Source organism: Oryctolagus cuniculus, chromosome 1 (genome assembly GCF_964237555.1).
Source record: "Oryctolagus cuniculus chromosome 1, mOryCun1.1, whole genome shotgun sequence".
Classification (NCBI taxonomy): domain Eukaryota; kingdom Metazoa; phylum Chordata; class Mammalia; order Lagomorpha; family Leporidae; genus Oryctolagus; species Oryctolagus cuniculus.
In genome coordinates this window covers 4,011,012-4,032,005 of record NC_091432.1, presented here as the reverse complement: position 1 = coordinate 4,032,005, position 20,994 = coordinate 4,011,012, and the positions used below count along the sequence as shown (strand labels likewise).

Sequence of the window (20,994 nt, the reverse complement as noted above, 5' to 3'; positions counted from 1 at the left end):
AATCCCCTTCTGCGCTCTCCTCTCCCCGCGTGGGGAACCTCTGATTGAGCTGGAGGAGTCTCGTTCTACCTCAACTCGGTTTCCTGTTGGGAGTCTAGATTATTATATAGAAGAATAACTTAAGCCTTTTAAATAGGAAACAGTGTTGATTATCCAAGAAAAACTGGAACAAGTACAAACCTGTTAATTGTTAGCATCCCGGGTCCCCAGCCGGCGTGTGCCCTGCGAGTTGGGAGTCAGGTCTCCTTTTTGCTTTGCAGGTTCTGTCTGGTTAGACCCTGGTTGTCGTTCTGAGTGTTGTGGGTAGTTGGTTTCAGAGCTGGGGGCAGATGTCCGTTTTGGCTTTATCACACCTGCTTCTGGTTTGTAGGATGTGTAACCCTTTTTTTCCTAGCAGGAATGGTGAGATAGTCATTTTCAGTGAAGTAGTCATTGTTGATATGGAACACTGGGAGTGCCTTGTTCTGAAATCATAATGCCTTGAGGTGGCTTTGCTTCGTTTCCAGGTTCGAAGGCCACGTGGAGATGTGTCCGCCGGGCATGAGTCACTCCGCTTGTTTGGTGAACAAGAGTGTGCTGGAGGCCATCAGAGGGAGACTCGCGTCTTTTCACGAACTCCTGCTCGAGCCACCCAAGGTAGGTGTGCTTCCTGAAGCGTGTGACTGGCCTGAAACTCGGTTTAAGCCCCCATCCGCTCACTGGACGTGTGAGAAGCCTGGAGTGGCCGCACTGGCTGTGAGCAGCTTGCACCGCGTACGCGAGAAGGTGTGCTGCCCGCGGTTTTACTGTTTCTGACCTCGTTTCTGATGGCCTGTTTGTCTCTGTTGCATAGTCTGAACTGGTGAATGGGGTAGAGTCGCAGCGGGTATTTCTCACGAGACTCAGCTCTGTCTGAATCCTCGGGTGCTTGTGCACGCGCTGTGCAGTGAGGGGTCTCCTGCTTCACACGGCTCGTTTTTCATCTTGAGGTGACGTTGACCTGGGAGCTGGTCTTTGGAACTGCAGTCCCCAGCCTGGGCGGCTGCGGCGTGAAGTTCACGTGTGCAGAAGCGAGGCCTGTGCCGTGGGTGTGGGCTGTCGGCCGCTCGCCACGTGCTCACGTAGGCGCCTGCTTGCTTAGTGCAGACCGCAGCGGGGGCTGTCGGCAGCCCCTGGGGGTGTGCTTCCCCCGCACCCCGCCTTCCTGCTTTGGCGCAGAGGTTTAGATTCGGGTCCAAGACACTTCGCCGAGTCCGAGCTGGAAGGCCTGGTTCTGGACAGTTCTGTTCCCAGCACCAGTTCTCACACAGTCCCTGTCCCCTCTGCCTTCTTGTTGGTTGCTGGGCTGCCTAGTGTGTGTGTCCGGTGATTGAAGATTTAGTATACTGTGTTACCATTTGAGAAAAGGAAGGGCCTCGCCCAGGTCTGGTTCAGCTTCCAGATTGACTTTGAAGGGACCTGATGACATCACGGTCCCACCTCTGCGCTCAGAGCGCGTGTCTCCAGCTGGGCCTGTTCATTTCCGTTCAGCCTGGGCTGCATGTAGTCATCTTCTGGAAGGCCCCTCTGGTGGTGGGAACAGGGACGTCACTGGTACCCTTCATGCCAGCCTTGGGGAGAACAGGAGGGTGAGAAACTGACGAGAAAGGATTTATGAGAAAATCAAGAGTAAAACGAGGGAGATCTGGGAGAGGAAGGTGTGCGAGCAAGGCCCCGCCCTGCCTCTGCCGAGCTGGCCGAGCAGGGCACCCGTGGACGAGGAAGCTGGTGTCTCGTTTGGACCTCTCTCCCAGGAGTGAGCGAGCGCGTTCGGTGTGTACCGGCTCCACTGTGTGATGCACATAGGCAGACCCATGCAGCTTTTCAGAAGTCTGCTTTTAGAGCCTTACGGTTTATTAGGACTTGAGAGGCGGGGTGGGGGGGGGCAGAGGACATGTGGCAGCAGGAGGGCTGGGGGCTGATGCGGACAGGACGTGCAGAGGGAGCAGCCTCACGAGCGGTGGCGTCTGTGGCCCTGTCCTGTCTGGCCTCTCGGGTTCTGACATGTGCTGTCCCGTCTTCTGTGACTCGCGACTCTTGCAACCTCCTGTTACAGACAGGATCAGCTTCAGGTCCGTCACGTTTCTGAGTTTGGATCCAGAGGCAACCTCTGAGGTTGTTGGGTTTTTTTTTGTTTTGTTTTGTTTTGTTTTTTTCAGAAAGCTTTTATTTAATAGATATAAATTTCACAGGTACAGCTTTTGGAATATAGCATTTCTTCCACCCATCCCCGCCACCGCCTCCTCCCTCTCCCATCCCATTCCTCGTTAAGATTCACTTTTAATGCTCCTTATACACAGACGCTCCCTGAGCGTGTTTGTCATCACAGATTCGGCACAGACGGGGCTGTTCTCCTGAACTGCTGGCTCCGAAGTCGTTTTCTGGGGGCTCTGCAGCTCTGTGCTTTACCCCGAGGCAGTTTGGAATGTCAGGGTGCTTGAGTTCTGATAAAATGTGTAGCCCAGGGAACTGATTTTGTGTGTTCCTGTTTGGTTATTTCGTCATATTCTAGAGCTGTGACAGCTGTAGGTTTTCTTTCAGGTGCTGAGTTCGGGCCGCGTTCCCCTCTCTGCGCTGCTCTAGCACCTGTGTCTTCTGTGTGTTTTAACTGGAAGGTTTCATGGGAAAAGTTTTTCTCCTTCAGAAAAGTGTGATGAAGACCACCTGGGGTGTCCTGGACCCTCCCGTGGGGAACACGCGGTTGAATGTGATTAGGTTGATATCCAGCCTGCTTCAGACCAACACCAGCAGCATCAACGGGGACCTCATGGAGCTGAACAGCATCGGCGTCATTTTGGTGAGATGCCCCTCGACAGCCTCTAGCCCGTGGTGAGGACTTCACGGACATGTGACTCCAGGCACAGCCTTGCAGGCTTCGCACGTGTGTCTGGCGCGTCAAGTTTTGTTTACACAGGGTGATCCTTGAGCTTGTCGTAAGTTCTGGAAGCGTCTAGTCGCCCCGCAGTCATTGTTGAAAAGAAATGTAATCCAGGCTGTCAGGTGAGGAAGACGCACAGGCTTTTCCCTGGAGAGGTGCAGTGCCAGTGACTGCCAGGAACAGCACTGTTCTCGGTTCGGAGGGAGCCACAGGATAGGTGTCTAGGAGGGCCTCTGAGCTGTGTGCTCTGATGTGAGCGTGCTTCTCCCAGACAGACCGCTGTCCGTCTGCTCACCGTGCAGGGAACAGCAGAGCGTAGGTATGATCTGTCTTCTCTGGCCAGGAGCTCCTCGGAGCCATGGCTGTGCTTTAAACTTCCCCTCCCAGCACAGGAGGCCTGAGGCCAGCACGTGCAGGCGCCAGTGTGTGTGAGCTGGTCACAGCATGCATCTGGGGCATTTCAGATCTTTCTCTTTTTTTCTTCTTAATCTTACTTGAAAGGCACAGAGAAGTCTTTCATATGCTAGTGCATTCTCCAGATGTTCTAAGCAACTGGGGGTGGACCCAGCCAAAGCCAAAAGCTGGGCGACTACTCAGCCTGGGTCTCCCATGTGAGTGGCCTGGACCCAAGTACTTGAACTGGCACCTGCAGCTTCCCGGGGTGCGCATGAGCAGGACACTGGCGCCGAGAGCTGCATTGGCACCCAGACCCTTGCTCTCTACGTGGGGGGAAGGGGCCCTAAGTTGGCATCTTAACCAGTGTGCCAAATGCCTATGATTAGGGGCATAAGAGATGTTTGCTCATCAGCTGATGGGCGTCATTACCTGCACCTTGTACACTCTGGGATCCTTGGTGTGAACCCTGTGTGAGGTCACGGCCAGAGAGGGCGTCCATCCCGTGGCTGTTGAGTGGAGAGGCCCAGTTCCTGGTGTTGCGATGGTGTCAGGTCATTTCAGCTGCTAGCTACCAGCGTTGTCAGCGTGTCCGTGCGGAGCGCAGGAGGGCAGGGCGCAAAGGTTGCAGTGTCTTCAGTGGTGTGTGTCGCCCTCTGAGGACGTAGTTCCTGCCCTGCCCTCTGACTGGTCAGCAAAACTCGAGAGCAGGACTTTCTGCGCATGCCTCCAAGGTTTTCCCTGAAGTTCCTAGTCCCTCGTCTTGTCTCTTACTAAGGAAAGTATACAAGTCTACACATTCAGTCTGCTGTTAATCTTTAGGGCTACTTTGGAGTGGTCGGTAGTCATTGCCGTCTCAGCCAGTCTGGGCCTGAGTGCGTCCTCCGTGCGTTCTTGGTTTTAGAAGCAGTCTTTCTCCTGTGAGGCTTTAGTTTTCAGGTAGTTGGAAAATCAGCCCACTCCCAGGGGAGCCCTCGTCCCCACTTCTCACACCTCACGTGTTCTTGCTGATGGTCCTGAGAGTTTCCACACACCGAGTGTTTTTCCTTTGTTAGGTTGTGAGCACCTTGAGATTGGGAAACTGTTTTCTCTGTCTGTCCCCACTCTGTAGCTATCACAGAATCCTACACAAAAGCCATCAGCAGTAATTAAATCAAAATGAAATCCGCAACGAGTATCCTTGAAAATTACTGAACACCTAATGAAGGTGCTGTTTGTGTTATTTGCTTTAAAAGCAAGAAACCCTTCCTCCTCTCTGAGGAGCTTCGTACTGTTCTCTTCTCCATGTGTCGGCTGTTGGTTTCTGCTAGACTCCATGCAAGTTCTGCCATGTTGGATGAGCAGCCACCCAGTTATTTAGGGTGTGAAATGGTGTTTCAGACCCCCTCTTAAATACATCCATGTTCCCAATGTCCTGAGAACGCACCGCTTTTACATTAAAGTAGCAGCTTAAACATTGAAGTGTCTGAATAAAACTTTATTGTTTTTTGTAGGACATGTTCTTCAAGTACACATGGAATAACTTTCTGCACACACAAGTGGAAATCTGTATTGCATTGATTCTTGCAAGTCCTTTTGAAAATACAGACAGTGGCACAATTACTGATCAAGACTCGCCTGGTGACAACTTGTTGTTGAAACACGTAAGCTGATCCGGCCTCACTGTCGGTCCGTCCTCTCCTGGCTGTAGTAATTTCCTACTTCAGAGTGAAAGGAAGTCTTAGGACATGAAGTTAGACCTCAGGGTCTAAATGTTTAACTGTTAGGTGTCAGTTGCACTTTCAACCAATGATTCTGTAAGTCAAATCCTGAACAGGTAACAATTAAGTGACCTGCCCATTAAGGAAAAAGGGAAGCGGCTTGCTTGTTTCGTAAAATAAATAGGTTTGGACGTAGGTGAGTCTTCTGGGAGATGAGAAGAACCATTGAAGTCCTGCAGAAGACGTTTGAACAGTTATTGGCATTCCAGAGTGCGATTGTGTGTCACGTGTCTGGAGAAGCGAATTCCGGGCCGTGTGGAGTGAGCCTCTTCCGGTGCTCACTTCCTTGTCGTCAGTCGGAGGTGATCTCAGTCATTGTGCCGCTGTGTGGGTCAGTGAAGGGTCCTGAGTCGGGCTTGCCTTCCTGCCTACCTGAGGGCAGGGGGGGCTTCCTCGTGCTGGCCATGTAGGCGGGGAGAAGGAATGACGGCAAATATTGCTTGGAATTCAAAGTTAAACTTTTGCCAAGGCGCAATATCCTTCATTCCATTTTAGTTTTGGTCAGCCTGGTTTCGCTGTAGGTTGACGTTGGGGCAGGGCCTGTGCTGTCCTTCCTGGCAGGTGCACGGGAGGGCTCTGGGAGTCTGGAACAGGTCACTAAGGTTTGGGGGTTGCCACGTTGGCTGTTGTGGCCATTCATACTGCCTGTAGCTTGCTCACTACACACACATCCCACTGTTCTCTTTAACCTGTTTGATTGCAGGGCTTGACACTTTGACGTTTGAATAAATCTTAACTGGAATATTCTTTCTTATTCAGCTTTTTCAGAAGTGTCAATTAATAGAACGAATACTTGAAGCCTGGGAAATGAATGAGAAGAAACAGTAAGTAAATTGTTTTTGAAAGGAATTCAATTTATAATTTGAAGAAAATGTCTTCTTACTCTACTCAGAGAAAAATGAAAATATTTTCATTGTGACAGACACTTTTCTCGTGATTTATGTTTAGCTCCAGTGTCTTTCTTGCAGGGGTGGGGGTGGGGGCAGTTAAGGAACTGAGGGCTCCTGGCCCACCTCTGTGCTGCCTTTGACACCCCCAGCCGTATGTCAGTGATTGTCCTGGGACTGATGTGAAGGTGAATGAAGAAGATTTAGGAGGGTCTCGGTCCTCGATGATGGGTTTAATTCACCTGCTCATCCTCTCGTCACCCTCACAGAACAGAGCGTACGAGGTGCGTGTTCTTGGACAGAAGAGCTGATTTGTGTGTGAAACTCCAGGGATCATGGCTAAAGTTTTTACTTTTTAGAAAACCTCCACTAGCTGACGGGAAGGGTATGTGAGGTGCTGTGTTGGATTCCGTCAGCAGCTTCGTTGTGCGGCACAACTTGGCCGTGGTGGTGTGTGTAACAGATTCAGCTGTAAGGACCTGACGCCACCCCGTGTACTCTGAAGCCAGTGGCCCAGGGCGTGGGCTAGTATTGGTGGACCTCAGGTGCCTTCTTCCAGACGGAGCTCCTCCAGGGGCTGCGTGTGGTACAGTCAGCATCTCGTGGCCCCTTTGTGCCTTCCCCCACTTCCTACCCTCTCACGAGCCCCTGGTGACCCACGGGCCCTCTACGTTCTGTTCTCCCGCTGAGCCGCATGCGCTGAAGACCTGGAGACAGCGCAGCGTCCCCGCCCGCAGGATTCCGAGGGCTTTTGCGCCCTCCCTCCAGAAGTCTCAAGCGCCCAGGAAGCACAGGGCCAAAAGCAGCACAGCTCGCGGCGGGCCTGTGGTTCCGCGTGGCCAGTGGCTGAGAAGCTGCCTGTGGGACTCTGGCGGCGTCAGGTCTTACTGCTCCCAGCAGCCGAGGCCAGCCAGCCCCTCGGAGATGATCCTAGCAGATCCTGTGTTGTCCAGGCCAGCTTTCAAGCACAGTATGGTGTTTTTTAAGTGACTCCTGAAAAGCTTCTCTCCCTTTAAGCAAAAAATACCTTCAGTTTGCTCTCTGCTATCTGCAGTTTAGAAAAAAAATCTCTTAATTCATAGTATTTGCGATCTTAACACTTGGTAAATAGGCAGAGCAAATACATGGGTCTGTGGCGTAATGGGCTAAGCAACCACCCACCTGCAAGACCAGCATCCCGTGTGGTGCCTGTTCCAGGCCCGGCTGCTCCACTTCCCATCCAGCTCCCTGCTGATGCGCCTGAGAAAGCAGCGGAATACGGCCCATGTGCTTGGACCTCTGCACCCTTGTGGGAGACCCAGGTGAAGCTCCAGCCCTGGCCATTGTGGCCATCTGGGGAGGGATCCAGTATATGGGAGACCTCCCTATCTCTCACTTACTCTCTAACTCTGCCTTTCATGGAAATGAAATTAAAAAAAAAAAAAAAAAAAGTGTCTCAGTGTAAACATGGGTTGTGATCGGGAAGATGACGCTCTTAGCACAGGAAAGAGGGGTGAGGACCAAGCCAGTTTGCCTGTTCACAGCAGTGTGTGGCAATCACCCAGGGTCTTTTTTTTTTTTTTTTTTTTTTTTTGACAGGCAGAGTTAGACAGTAAGAGAGATGGAGAGAAAGGTCTTCCTTCCATTGGTTCACCCCGCAAATGGCCGCCACAGCCGGTGCCGATCCAAAGCCAGGAGCCAGGTGCTTCTCCTGGTCTCCCAAGCGGGTACAGGGCCCAAGCACTTGGACCATCCTCCACTGCACTCCCTGGCCACAGCAGAGAGCTGGCCTGGAAGAGGAGCAATCGGGACAGAATCCGGCGCCCCGACCGGGACTAGAACCCGGGGTGCTGGCGCCACAGGTGGAGGATTAGCCTAGTGAGCCGCGGCGCCGGTCCACCCAGGGTCTTAACTTGAGAAATTGCGTTGGTAGATAATTATTTCTATTAATGGATAGGACTGAAGTGTGATGTCTTTTAGGAAGATGAGAGACCAAGCTTCCATCTGCTGGTTACTCCCTAAATGCCTACAGCAGAAGGGATTGGTCCAGGCTGAAGCCTGGGAGCCAGGATCCCATTCTGGATTTCCCGCCGAGATGGAAGGGATCCCTGGTTGCCAGGGTTTGCATCAGCAGGCAGCCAGCTTGAGTTGAGCTGGAGCTGGCATTGCACTCTGATACGGGGCTCAGATCCTAACTGCCCTCCCTCCTCCAAAGCCAGCAGAATTCTACCTGTGTTCCCTCCCAGCTGGTCACAGCCTGAAAAACGGTTTTACAGAAAAAAGGTAGAAAGGAGAGTTGCTTTAACATGGGCATCAAGGTGAATGTGGTTTCATGTGATATATTACTGCCAGTTACAGCGTTCAAGTCAGCTGACCTGCCGAGTTAGACCATCGTGCAGTCTCTGAGTGGGTGCCTTCAGACCCCACCAGGCTGCCGGGTGGTCTCTGGCACCTGCCTTCCGTTGCCCCCCCCCCCCCCACTGCCGTCTTGTTCAGCACCCTGTGTTTGGTGGGACTGCCTGAGAGTCCACAGTGTTTGCCAGGTGTCTCGTGGCTGTGTGCTGCCAGCAATCTCAACATTGTCCTTTCCGCTGTCAGGGCAGAGGGAGGAAGACGGCACGGGTACATGGGACACCTGACGAGGATAGCTAACTGTGTCGTGCACAGCACTGACAAGGGCCCCAACAGTGCTCTGGTGCAGCAGCTCATCCAAGGTAAGTTGTTTGCAACGCTTTGAACTGTAGTGCTGTTTGATCAGAGGAAGGATGTGAGGGTAACGTACAGATCCCTGCAGCATTTGTGTAGTGGCTGCTTATGGAATTTAATAGATTTTGCAAATTGTCTAGAGATTTGACTGAGATTTTTGAGAGTGTGTTTTGAACAGTGTGATTCTTGGCTATCTCTCTGTCCGTGTTTCTCCCCAACATTGCAAAGGCAAGCACTGGCCAGCTTAGCTGAGTTCAGCCGGCTGGAGTTACCTACGCTGTCACTTGCTGCAGAACGTGGCTCCCTAGTTCTGTCTCCCGAGTGTTTTGACCTTGAAGTAGTCATGCGCAGACATCGCTGGAGCTTATCATTTTCTTCGCAGTCCCTCTGTACAGCCTGTGAATTTGAGTTCCTTTAACTGGGATGCTGAGACATTTATCAGCCTTTTTTTTTTTTCTGTCTTGCTGCCAATACAACTAGGGGTGTTGTCTCCTAAAGGACAGCTTCTTTGGTCAGCCCAGGGGTACTTGGAAGAAGCTGTGTGGGTGCCTGGTGCCCTGCCCAAGTCTCTGTGCGCCCGGGTCTCCATCCCAGTGGGGTTACAAGGCCTGAGGCTTGGGTAACCGTAAAGACGCTGCAGCATTTGTTCCGCGCTAACTTGCTTGGCCATTCCCCGTGTGTCCTCTCACTTCCTCATTAATGTCTGTTCAGGAGGCTGTGACCTGTTGAATGGGCATTAAAGTCTAACTATTGTCCAGTGACAGAAAAACTAGGGCTTGCCCACCTGTCACTTTGCTTCTTGAAAGAGGTGTGAGCCTGTTCCTGAAGCCTTCCTCGTCACACTGTATCTTCCTGTCCTTACCGAGAGGAGATGACCGTGTGATGGATTGAATTTTTAGATGGGTCTTTGTTTTATGGAAGCTGCCTGCCAGGTGGCCCTGGGTGCGCTGAGTGCGAGCGCGAGCGTGTGTGTGCAAAGCACGTTGTCAGACGGCAGCTGTAGTCTTAAGACCTCCAGTTCCAACCATAGTTTCACTTTATCAGAAAAGTTGCATATCCTTTTCTTTAAAATTTCTTTGGAAGGTAGAATTTCACTTGCAGATACATGTATCTGTGTGTTGGTCTATGATGCAAACATTTAGGATACATTATTTTAAAGTGATTAAGAAACCAAATTGGGCTCGATCCACTCCTGAACCCCATACAACTTGAAGACCTGTTGCCTCTCAGAAGAGCTTGTTGGAAACGTTTCCAAGTTAAACTTCTACAAAAACGTTTTTAGGAACTTGATGGGGCCCTTGGCCGGATGAGGCCTGCACCACTTGGGGGAGGGTGGGGTTGAGGGGCACTTGGTTCTGGTTCCTGAAAGTCTGGGATTCAGGCCATGGGAGGGTTTCTTAACTGCATTCCTCTAAGCCCTGGGCTGGCTGCCCCAAGTTCCGCAGCTGACAGGGGGTGCCCGCCACTGACGACCCAGGTGGGTAGGCCCCTCCCGTACCCCCACAGCTGACAGGGGGTGCCCGCCACTGACGACCCAGGTGGGTAGGCCCCTCCTGTACCCCACAGCTGACGGGGTGCCCGCCACTGACGAGCGATCTGGGTAGGCCCCTCCTGTATCCCCACTTACTGTAGTGATTTGTCGCATGGAGATCACTGTGGTGATAACGCTTTTTCCTTTTCTCACTCTGAAGATCTTCCTGATGAAGTCAGAGAGCGATGGGAGACCTTCTGCACGAGCTCCTTAGGAGAAACTAACAAGAGGAACACGGTAGATCTAGTAGGTTTTCCAAGGTTACGTTCGTGCTTTTCCAGTGCCTTAGCCTGTGCCCGCTTACTCAGCAGTGTAGAGGCCTTTGGTTTGGCCCCGTGATTTGGGCCAAAATAAGTTGGTGACTCCTTCCAGGAAGCAAGGTCAGCGCTCACGGCGTCTGGTGACGGAGCGCTGCCAGGCCGCCGGTTTCCGCCCGACACCCGCCGTGCGCCCCTTGCCTTTTGCACGCCCCCTCCGGCCTGCCCCTGTTCTGTGGAGTCTGTTGTCTCAGCCCTCAGCTGACGCCGGGTGCTCTGGAGACCTGCGTACTCCTGCAGACAACTTTGCTGTGATTTCTGAGTCGGGGCTCCCTATTACAGAGTCCGGGCAGGGGCGGGGCTCGTAGGGGACCCTGGAACCCCAGCTTTGTAGTCTGGGACAGCATTGGTGCTTCAGCCAGGGAATCATGGCATCGGTAATTGCTTTACACATCATATTGGACTTTGGAATGCATTTTCTTAACCGTCGAGTGGTAAGTGCTGCCGAGGGTCCCTTGCTTTTGTGTTGGAAGGTGGGCAAGCTCTTCTCCCTGAGCACCTGCCGGCTGGTGCTCGAGGTGGGGCAGCGCTGTCTGTGCCTCGGGTTCCTGATACGCAGGAACACCTCCGCTGGGGGAGTTCACTGCAGCTCAGGAGAGCACAGAGGTTGGGAACCAGAGGGAGGGCTCTGTTGGCTGCTGGGCCGCCACGCCCCTCGCCCTGCAGGCCCGTGGCTCCCACTTTACTGTGTCCAGTGGAGGTGGCTGTCTCTTTCTATACTCTTGACAGTTCGGGGTAATGGCTTCTTATGATATAATGATAGAATTAGGAAGCATTAAGGTAGAGGGATTATAGAAAGGGAACTATGGGCCGGCGCCGTGGCTCACTAGGCTAATCCTCCGCCTGCGGCGCCGGCACACCGGGTTCTAGTCCCGGTCGGGGCGCCGGATTCTGTCCCAGTTGCCCCTCTTCCAGACCAGCTCTCTGCTGTGGCCCGGGAGTGCAGTGGAGGATGGCCCAAGTGCTTGGGCCCTGCACCCCATGGGAGACCAGGAGAAGCACCTGGCTCCTGGCTCCTGCCATCGGATCAGCGCGGTGTGCCGGCTGCAGCGCGGCAGCCACTGGAGGGTGAACCAACAGCGAAGGAAGACCTTTCTCTCTGTCTCTCTCTCTCACTGTCCACTCTGCCTGTCCAAAAAAAAAAAAAAAAAAGGGGAACTATGTGGGCCATTAATTAGAACAGGTTTATTAGAACAGGTTTTAGGGCCCTTGGTCTCCGTGTGTTGGGGCCAGGAGAGAAGCTGGCCCTCTGTCGGCAGCCCTGGGTCATCAGGGCTAAGTCATTTTCCGCGAACACGTTGCCCAGTTGGGGCTGGTTCCGGGGTTTCTCCCCAAAGTGGCTGGAGTAGTTTAAGCGCTGTTATCTGCCTGGAATGGGACCGACCCCGAGAGCCAGCCAGGTGCTTTTGCGGAGTGGAGCTGCACCTCCACACTGCTAAACCGCGCCATTCAGGGGCACCTCGGTGAGTCTGTGCTTGGTTTTTTTGTTTGTGTGTTGTTTTTCTTTTTTCGTCTTGTTTCTTTTTATAAAAGAGTCTCTAAGAATATTACTCCTGGTTTCTTTGGGAAACTTCTTTTAAAATTATCCTTTGACTTCAAAGGTGGAAATTGAAAAATGTCCTGTTAAACGTATCAGAGTTTTAAAAAGCTTCTTTACCTCTGGTGACTGCAGCAGATTCCCTTGAGCAGTTTGTAGAACAAGAGGTCTTTGCTGCCGTCCACACAGCACTCGGTTCTTTGCACGGTGCCAGCACACCAGCCATGTGGTTGTGAATAGCGGTACCATGTATGCCAGCAGGGAGGGGTGACATACAGTGCAGAGTTAGCAGTCACCCTTGGAGTCAGACGTGGGAGACGCTCACAGCCGTGTGGAGGAACTCTGAGTGCCGGCTGCCGCTCTTTGTGAGCTCAGTTCCCCTCTGCCAGCACACGAGGACGCGTACGTCCACACTGCAGTGGAATCAGGAGGATTTGGTGTATGGAGTGGAAGTGGTCCGGTCACACAGCCCCGCCCACACAGCTGCGTTCTGTCCGTTTGTAGTCGGTGCCTTTCGGGCCCATCTCAGAGCCTCGGACGTCCCAGCACAGGACTGTGCTCATTCCCGGTCTGGAGGCTGCTTCTTTGCTCCCAGGCCACCACCCAGGGCTCCGCTGCATCCCCCAGGCGCCTCATTTTCCTGCCTGCAACGTTTTCCAGCTGTGTCCCAGTGGGGTCGGCTGCCGTGTTCCAGGGAAAGTGTGCCATCAGGAAGACTGTTTTCAACACAACTTGGTGAATACAGTGGGCGTCACCCTTGCGCAAGTGAGATGCGGGAAGAGTGCTCACGCGGGACCTGTCGAGCATAGTCCAAGTGAAAGCACTGTTTACTTTTTTCCAATATTTTTATTCACTTCCTTGAGAGGTAGTTACAGAGAGAAGGGTCTTCCATCTGCTGGTTCACTTCCCAAATGGCCTCAATGGCCAGAGCTGAGCCAGTCCGGAGCCAGGAGCCAGGAGCTTCCTCTTGGTCTCCCACGCCGGTGCAGGGCCCAAGCACTTGGACCATCCTCCACTGCTTTCCCAGGCCATAGCAGAGAGCTGGATTGAAAAAGCGGCAGTTGGGACTTGAACCAGTGCCCATATGGGATGCTGGCACTGCAGGCGGAGGCTTAGCCCACTGTGCCATAGCGCCAGCCCCAGCAATCACTTCTTGACAGCTGCCTTCCTGGGACTGCCAGCAAGGAATAGGCTGCTGGCTCCAACTAGACTGGACAGAGTAGGTAGGGTGCTTTGGTTTGTCTAGTTTAGGTTGGACTAGGTGTGGTGTGCTGCTTTGACTCAGCTGGGACTAGCATGGCCCAGCTACCTCCTGGGAAATCATTCCTGCTTCCCTCATGGGACCTGAGTCGGCCTGGAGTGAGCACCTTGTCACGTTGCCCTGGCCAGGTCTCCTGCTCTGCTCCCGTGTGTCATGCCAGGTAAGCTGTGCGGGCCCCCGGCTCCTGTCCTCTCCTCCAGCGTTTTCCCTAACAGTTTCTGAGGCATTTGAAACACTGTAACCTTTGACCCCATCATGCCAAATACATACATGAGTTTCATATGTTGCCTATGTTTTTGTGTTGGCAGTTTATTATGAATAAAATTTGACTTTTTAATTACAAAGACCTTTGTTTGAATGCTCAGACTGCAAGGATTTAGAAAGGGCAGGTTTAATGTTGGCAGGGTTTTGTCCTGACTTTGGGAGACGAGCTGCCGTCCTTCTCGAACGTCCTCTCCGGTGAGGGAAGTGTTTCCTAGTGCCGGGCCCTGTCCTGCCGCTGAGAGGTCGGCTGTGGGGGCTGTGCGGGGCGACACAGTGTGCGTGTGTGCCGTGCCTCTCCTGGAGGTCCAGCGGCGTGGAGTGGGCGGAGCGCTGGTGATTGCTGCCCTGGTCATGTAGGTGCTGGCGGCACACGTTGGGTGTGGGGCGTCTGTGGCTTGGCTCCTCAGCAGTGCGGGCTGTGCTGCCTAGTGGTCACATCACCGTTTTCCTTGGCGGCTCGATCAGCCCCAGTGAGGAAAACAGCACATGATAAAACTGGAATTTTGTGATGAAAGTATTGTCTTAGAAGGCTTTTTCACTGTACTAAGTGTACTGCAAATACTTCTGGCTTGGCGAGGGTTTGCTTATAAAGTTTGACTAACTTTTTGCCGTATTTGTTTTCATCTAGTGACTTGTTAGTATGCACTGTGGTGAATATCTGAACCGCTGCTGTGTGCCAGACGCTAGGGATGGAGTATGAACGAGATCTGCGGGGGCCCCGCTTCCGTGGAGATAGGACACACGTGTGATGTGTGCATGGGTACACACGTGTTGAAAATGATGCGTGGTGTGGTTGAGGAGTAGTTAGGGCGTGTTCTGGGCAGCTGGGCGTTGTAACACCGTGTGCGAGGGAAAGCCGGCTGAGAAGATGTTCATGTAGACTTGGAGAGGGGAGGGTGAGGAGCAGCATGTGTCCGGGGTGGGGGAGGTAACAGGAAGCCGGGAGGCGAGAGGTGCTGAGAAGCTGGGTTTGTGCAGCCTTTGTTCCACAGGGAACACCTTGGGGTTTTTTTTTTTGGGGGGGGGGTATTTTAGTGAGATGAGAAGCCGTTATGATCTGAACTAAAAAGGACATGATTTGGTACACGTTTCTAAAAGATGAGTATGGCTGCTGAGAGAGAAGAGACTGGCAGGGCGAGAGTTGGGAGTGGATTCCTCCAGGTGAGTTGCTGAGGCCTGGGGAGCGGGGAGGCAGGGGCAGCGAGAGGCGGGCGGGGTGGGCGCATGTGCGAGGGGAGCTGCTGGGGTTCCGATGAGCAAGTCCCCACATGGGCGCAGCCTTTTCCAGCTCATCTTAATCGTGATTTCAGGCTGGGGTAGGGTGGATAGCATCGGAATCACATCTCCATTAACGTGATGGTGGAGGTGTGTGTGCATTGTTAGTAACAGTAATTGGTCACCACTAATTTCCTCTTGGGGGAAGCACACTTAGAACCCTCGCAGGCTTGCTTTGAGGACGGGTGAAGGAGTCAGTGTCTGGCACGTGAGAGTGGGGCTTCACAGAAGTTGGCTTCCTTCTCATCCTCAGTTAATGAACTGGTGGAATCTTGTAGGAGAAAGTGGAACTGTGAGTGAGGGTGTGTGTGTTCTGCTTGAGCTTGTCTTTGAAATGTCTTCTATTTCTGTGCCCACCTTGGGGCTGCACCGCACACAGCCGGGCCGGCCGGCCACACGGCCCTGCGCACTCCTGAGTGAGCCGGCGCGTGGTGCCCCGTGCTTCCTCTGTTCCTTCCCGGAACGTTCCTACCCCACATTTCTCAGGAAAGCTGCTGTCCACCCAAGCCTGTGCGCTTCAGTGGCTGCAAATTCCTTGGTGTACCAGGCCAGATTCACAAGTACATTCAGGTGCTTTGCCTAGGGATGGTGGAGAGGGAAGCCGCTGGAAACGGGGAGGCGTTACAGCCTGATGGCACTTGGGCTTAGGGTCTCACCAAAGACAGCAAAAGAAAGACGAGGCGTAGGGCCCGTGATTGTTGGGAATTTCAAGGTCCATGCCCCACACAGACCTGTTTGGATTCTCCTTCGAGCTGCTTGAGCCAGTGTCGGGGCCGTTTCACAAGGCAGCCCACTCCCGGGCCGCCACTCCAGGCTCTGGCACAGCTCAAGAGAGGGCAGGTGGCAGCTGCCCGTGTCATGCCTTCCCCTAAGGACGCCATTGCCTGCCAGAACACTGGTACAAGAAGTGCAGGACGGGTGACTGAGGACACACCTGCAGTACAGTGCTTGTTCCTGGAAGCTTGCCACCTGTTCCTATTTATCACTTGCTCCACACAGTTCCTGTTAGTGTTGTACTTAATCACTTGCTTATCTTGATTTCTAATTGTTAATATATTCCCCCTAATATTGTGTGACCTTTATGAATTAATAAACATCACTTAACCATGAATTGATGAGCAGTTCATGTTTGCGTGTTTGCTTTGAGAATCGGTTGTAAGTTCTGAGGGGGGCAGGGTGGGTGGTGAGGGACTCTTGCCCAAGTTGTATTTAGTATTTGTGGCGAATGCCTCTCTCAGTGTGGGCAGGAAATGCAGACCTTCATGCGCCTGTGTATGTTGAAACCTGGCTTTGTAGTGGCTCGCTAGCTTCCCTGGGGTTGCAGCTCGGCCCTCCAGGCCTGGCACGTGTGAGCGTTTTCGTGTTTTATCTGTGCTATTACTTCTGCCTGCCCCCTTGTAAACAATCGTGTGAGATTCTTACCTGAGTCAGGTCAATGGAGCAGCTCGTCTCGTTTTCTGTTTCCTGGCGGTGGTAGTCGTGAGCACTGAAGTGACTGGAGGTGGCGGCAGCGAGCAGGCAGACCACCAGGCCCTGCCCTCAACCCTGGGAGGACTTCACAGCTGACTGTTACTTACTTCTGTTTCTTCTGTTACACATTGAGAGAAAAGCTAAATGTGATTTTTTGTCCTTAAAAATGCTGATGCAAATGTCCAAAACTTGTCCTTGTTAAAGAGTTTTCTACATTTTTATACATATAGGTTACAACCTGCCATATTCATTCATCCAGTGATGATGAAATTGACTTTAAAGAAACGGGTTTCTCACAGGATTCCTCTTTGCAGCAAGTGAGTCACACCTAAAGCTTTGCTTTTTGTTCTTGTTTTCAATGCTTAGTTTAGTTGCCGTTTATAAAGCAGCGTCTGAGTCGGACTTTGTGCTGGAATGTGATTGGAACTACCTCTTCCTGAGGCAGAAGCACTCAGACAGCGTGGGTACGCGAGAGCTGGGGATCTAGCGATGCTTTCTGGGAACCTTGCATACCGGCAGCTGCGACAGTGGAGTGAGTTTCCAGGGACTGGAGTGAGCCGAGTCGCTAGGAAGTCCCCGCCCTGAACAGGCTCATTTCACAGACCTTTTGTATTGGATGAGATTTTTGCTTAAAGATTCATTAATGAAGACATATGGGTGAGAAAAATAGAATAAAAATAGTTTCTTCAGTATCCCTGAACCAAATGGCTTATTACAATGAACTTCCCCTTCATGGTACAGTTGTGGTGTCTTTAAATTCTTTTATAGTGACATCTGTACTAGGTTTTAGTGGAATTAATCCATTGCCACTCCTACCCTCCTGCCCCCAAATTCTCCTCCATTTATCAGTTGCTTGCAATCTTTGAGTTTGCAAAGAATACAAGTAATGAAAGCCCTGATTTCTCATCCATTGCTGCTTCCTGGAGAGTCAAGTCACTGCTAGGAATCATCATGTGAAAGTTGTCCTTGCTTAGGCCCAGAAGATCCGCATGGAGCTCGTTCTGGTGAGGCAGTAGGATTAACGGAGAACCCTCCCACCAGCCCTGAATGTGTGCCCTCTTTTTTTCTGTCTCTGGAGTCACCTGGGCCAGGAGGAAGCTGCTTGTGTGTGTGCCTGGCCTGTCCTGCTCCAGCCTTGGTTGAGCCCAGGCGTTGCTTGGTTTTGATGCTGTGGCACTTCAATGTCCACCTTTTCCACATCAGCTCAGGGTGGCGTTTTCACACTTGGCTGCCTGTTGGAAGCCAGTCTGCGAGGTCGGGGTCGGGGTCAGCGAGTGGGTCCCTGCCGCCTGCCGCCTCCACTCTGGCTTCTCTCAGGCAGCTTCCCATTGTTCACGTGAGCCCATCAGCTCTCGCCCCCAGGGCTCTCTAGGATTGCCCCAGGAAGCACTTTGACAGATGGCCTGTCTCCACCAAGGCGCCTGTAGAGTATTCAGAGTACGCTCGGAGGGCCACAGACCCCAGGACAACACATTGCTCTGCCCCTAGAATGAAGCCGAAGGGTGCTAAATGTAAATTATCCGAAATTCAGCGTGAGGAAGGAGGAGGCCCTCCACGTTGCATTCTGCACATGCAGGTGAACTCAGAGCTCTGGGCTGCTGGTTTAATCTAGAGTTGGTGCAGCATAGGCACCAAGACAGAGGGTCCCCTTGTCCTCCTGGTTCCTGTTCTGGAGAGACTTCTACATGATTTTGTCCCTGTCGGCTGAGCGCTGGTTGTGCATACAGAAGCAGTCCCCATTACACACCTGACGCCGGCACAGCCCCACCAAGATCCTAGCCTTGGCAGTTTTATATAAACCTCCAAAGGTAGGAAGGATCACTACTCTTTTTTGATTGACACATTTCCAGTGAACTCTCCTTGCCCTGTTTAAACTGTGAACCAACCATGGATCACTCTGGAGAAAAGCGGTAAAGCCTTGTTTAAGACTGTCTTTGAGACTGCAAGTCCAGGCTTTGGGAATTCCATCATAGTCTCCTTGATCATCAAAATATTAGATTATAGGTGTCAGCTCCTTCAGGTTCTCATTCGTGTTCGAAGTTGGGCCTCAAATGGATGAAGTCCCTCTAAGTTTAGACAGCTTTGGGCAGGTGGTTTAACAAATATAAGCCAACTGTGTCTCCAGCGGGGCTGATTTGGTGCGGGACATGTTGCTCACCCTTCATGTCCTGTTTCGTCTGCCTCTGGCTTCCCAGGAGCCAGTGTTCTCCTGCCCATCTCCCCGATTTCAGCCTAGCGGAGGTTGGAGAATGAGGAGCTCTTTGCCCAGGCCACAGCTGGGCAGTTCAGGCCGGCTGTCCCCTGCCTGGCTCTCCAGCCCTGACCTGACCCTCCCACCGCCGCTTCCCGGGCGGTCTCCTGGTCAGCAGTCACAGCCGAGCCTGCTGCGCTGATTGCGCTCTGTTGCCTGCCTGTGAAAACTGGTGGTTGGCTCACTTCTCACAGACTCAGACAGTCCCGCACTTTGGCCAGGGTGACAGTACTGGTGCTTTCCAGGTTCAGATGTCTCAGAGTTAGCACTTTTTATTTTTTTTCTTTTTAAAGATTTATTTATTGGAAAGTTTTACACACACACACACACACACACACAGAAGGAGAGGCAGAGAGAGGTCTTCCATCTGCTGGTTCACTCCTCAAACGGCTGCAACGGCCGGAGCTGGGCCGATCTGAAGCCAGGAGCCAGGAGCTTCTTCTGGGTCTCCCATGTGGGTGCAGGGGCCCGAGGACTTGGCCATCTTCTACTGCTTCCCCAGGCCACAGCAGAGAGCTGGATCGGAAGTGGAGCAGCCGGGACTCAAACTGGTGCCCATGTGGGATGCTGGCACTGCAGGCAGTGGCTTTACCCGCTATGCCACAGTGCTGGCCCCAGCACTTCTTATATAACTTTAAGTATAGAGTGCAGTAACGCTGCCTCTGTGGCCTCTGAGGTTTTGTAGCCTCTCTTAGGAAAGAAAGAGGATAAATGTGGAGTGCTTTGCTGGTCTGTATCCTGCAGGAAGCTGTAACAGACGCGGAGCCCTGAGGACTCCAGCGCCTCCCTCCTCTTTTTTCTCTGCATTATCCCAGGGAAGCTGTTAGTGTTTCCTGCTTGTTACGTAGGTCTCCCTAGGTGGTGACCATAGACAGAATGAATGCAGACACGTGTGTCCATATGTCTGTCCATACATGTATGTGTACACTTGTAGCATACTTTGTATTTGCATTCTGTTTTGAAGCATTAAAGTGTAACAACACTCTTGGGAACATTTCTCCCCCTTTATGTGCAAAAGAATCATAACGTGCTCACTAAAGATTAAAAACATATTTTTGAAGAGAGAAAAAGGAATGGAAACAGCCCCTTCTCCCTCCTGTGAGCATGTTTCTGATCTGTGGTGAGCGCAGGGCCTGGCTCGTGCTGCCTGCCGTCCTGGCCGGCTCTGGTTCTTCACCATGTGCTCAAGCGCCTGGGGCCTGAAAGCTCAGCCCAGAGGAGCGGGTTTCTTTCTGAGTGTGACTGCTGTCCCGTTTCCATTCCTGTGTCCCAGACACAGCCCCGCTTCTCAGAGCCCGTGCCTGCTCCTCTGCCTTCAGCCAGGGCCCCACAGCCCAGTCCTGCTCTGCACGCGATGCCTTACCAAACACAGTCCTGCGAAGCTGTGTGCAGAGATCCCACGGCAGGGCAGCAGGGCGGTGGGAGGGGGCTGAGGGACAGTGGCTGTGTCGTCGTCTTCCAGGAGAGGAAAGGGAGGTTTGGGTTCTCTGTATCCAGCCACACTACATACAGCATTTTCCAGAATAACAGAAGATACCTTCCAAAGCCAAATATAAGGGTTGTTTGTAATGTTTGTGATGTGGATTATCCATGCCATAATTCCCTGCCACCAGAATGATTTCAGGAATGACAGGTGGAGGTGTTCCCACCGGACCGGCTGCGGAGTCTGCTCTGTTCAGCCAGGGTGCCGGGAGCAGCTGGTGGAACTCGGTGTAGCTGCCTCCTTCCCAGCAGGTGGCGTGGGTGAGACGCCTCCGTTCAGGCTGTCCCCACAAGGGCAAGCGCACACAGGGTCATTCCATGCGGGCCTGTGTTCACGTGGGTAGGGTGCGGAGTGGCCCTCGCTTGTCTTCATGTTCTGAGGAGACTCGAGCAAGGTGTGAGAACGAACTCGCTGACGTCACTTGCTTCCTTGGGCCTGTTGAGAATATCCCCATTTTCACGGAACCCATTAGAATGTTCCCCCGTTGGTCAGCCAGGAAGCCCCAGATGAGCCTGTGGGGCTGTGGGTGGGGTGTGAGGAGCCAGAGACGCTCGTGCCGAGGCCTCCCGGTGAGTTCAGGTGGGAGGGGTCTGCCCTCTCCCCAAGGCAGGCAGGGCTCAGCTGCTTCTGGTCCATGCACTTGCCGGCTCCTCCGACATACGGATGTGTTCTTAAGGACGGGCAGTGTCCCCGAAGGTCTCGTTGGAGGGTCATGGTTGTACACCAGCCGTTTTCCTCTGGCGCTGTTTGTGGTAGATTTGGGAGCATGAGGGGAGCGGCTTGGAGGGAGGGCGGGCGGCTGCCGCTTGCTGAGTCTTAGGGGAAAGTTGGTTGTGGCTGACACACCTTATAATTTCAGACTCTCACATGTCCTTTGGTTACTTCTTCAAACCAGACTTAATGCAGGCCTGTCTCTGAGGATAATTCACAACCAAGGGCAGCGTGGTCACGTGTTTCTTACAGTGACATGCGCATTAGAGTGAT

General features: G+C 52.7%; 1 protein-coding gene across 35 annotated transcripts in view; it reads left to right on the top strand.

The window, feature by feature from the left end:
- The window catches only part of PPP6R3 (protein phosphatase 6 regulatory subunit 3), a 133,042-nt gene that overhangs the window by 90,585 nt on the left and 21,463 nt on the right, over positions 1–20,994 (top strand). For 24 of the 35 annotated variants that reach the window (XM_070063823.1, XM_070063315.1, XM_070063260.1 and 21 more), the window contains 7 exons: positions 507–636; positions 2,663–2,815; positions 4,783–4,932; positions 5,809–5,873; positions 8,514–8,629; positions 10,313–10,398; positions 16,507–16,593. In XM_070063823.1, coding sequence (XP_069919924.1) covers positions 507–636; positions 2,663–2,815; positions 4,783–4,932; positions 5,809–5,873; positions 8,514–8,629; positions 10,313–10,398; positions 16,507–16,593 — 787 coding nt within the window. The remainder of the gene's footprint in view (positions 1–506; positions 637–2,662; positions 2,816–4,782; positions 4,933–5,808; positions 5,874–8,513; positions 8,630–10,312; positions 10,399–16,506; positions 16,594–20,994) is intronic. The other 11 variants (XM_070063713.1, XM_070063654.1, XM_070063454.1 and 8 more) reach the window with 1 other exon arrangement.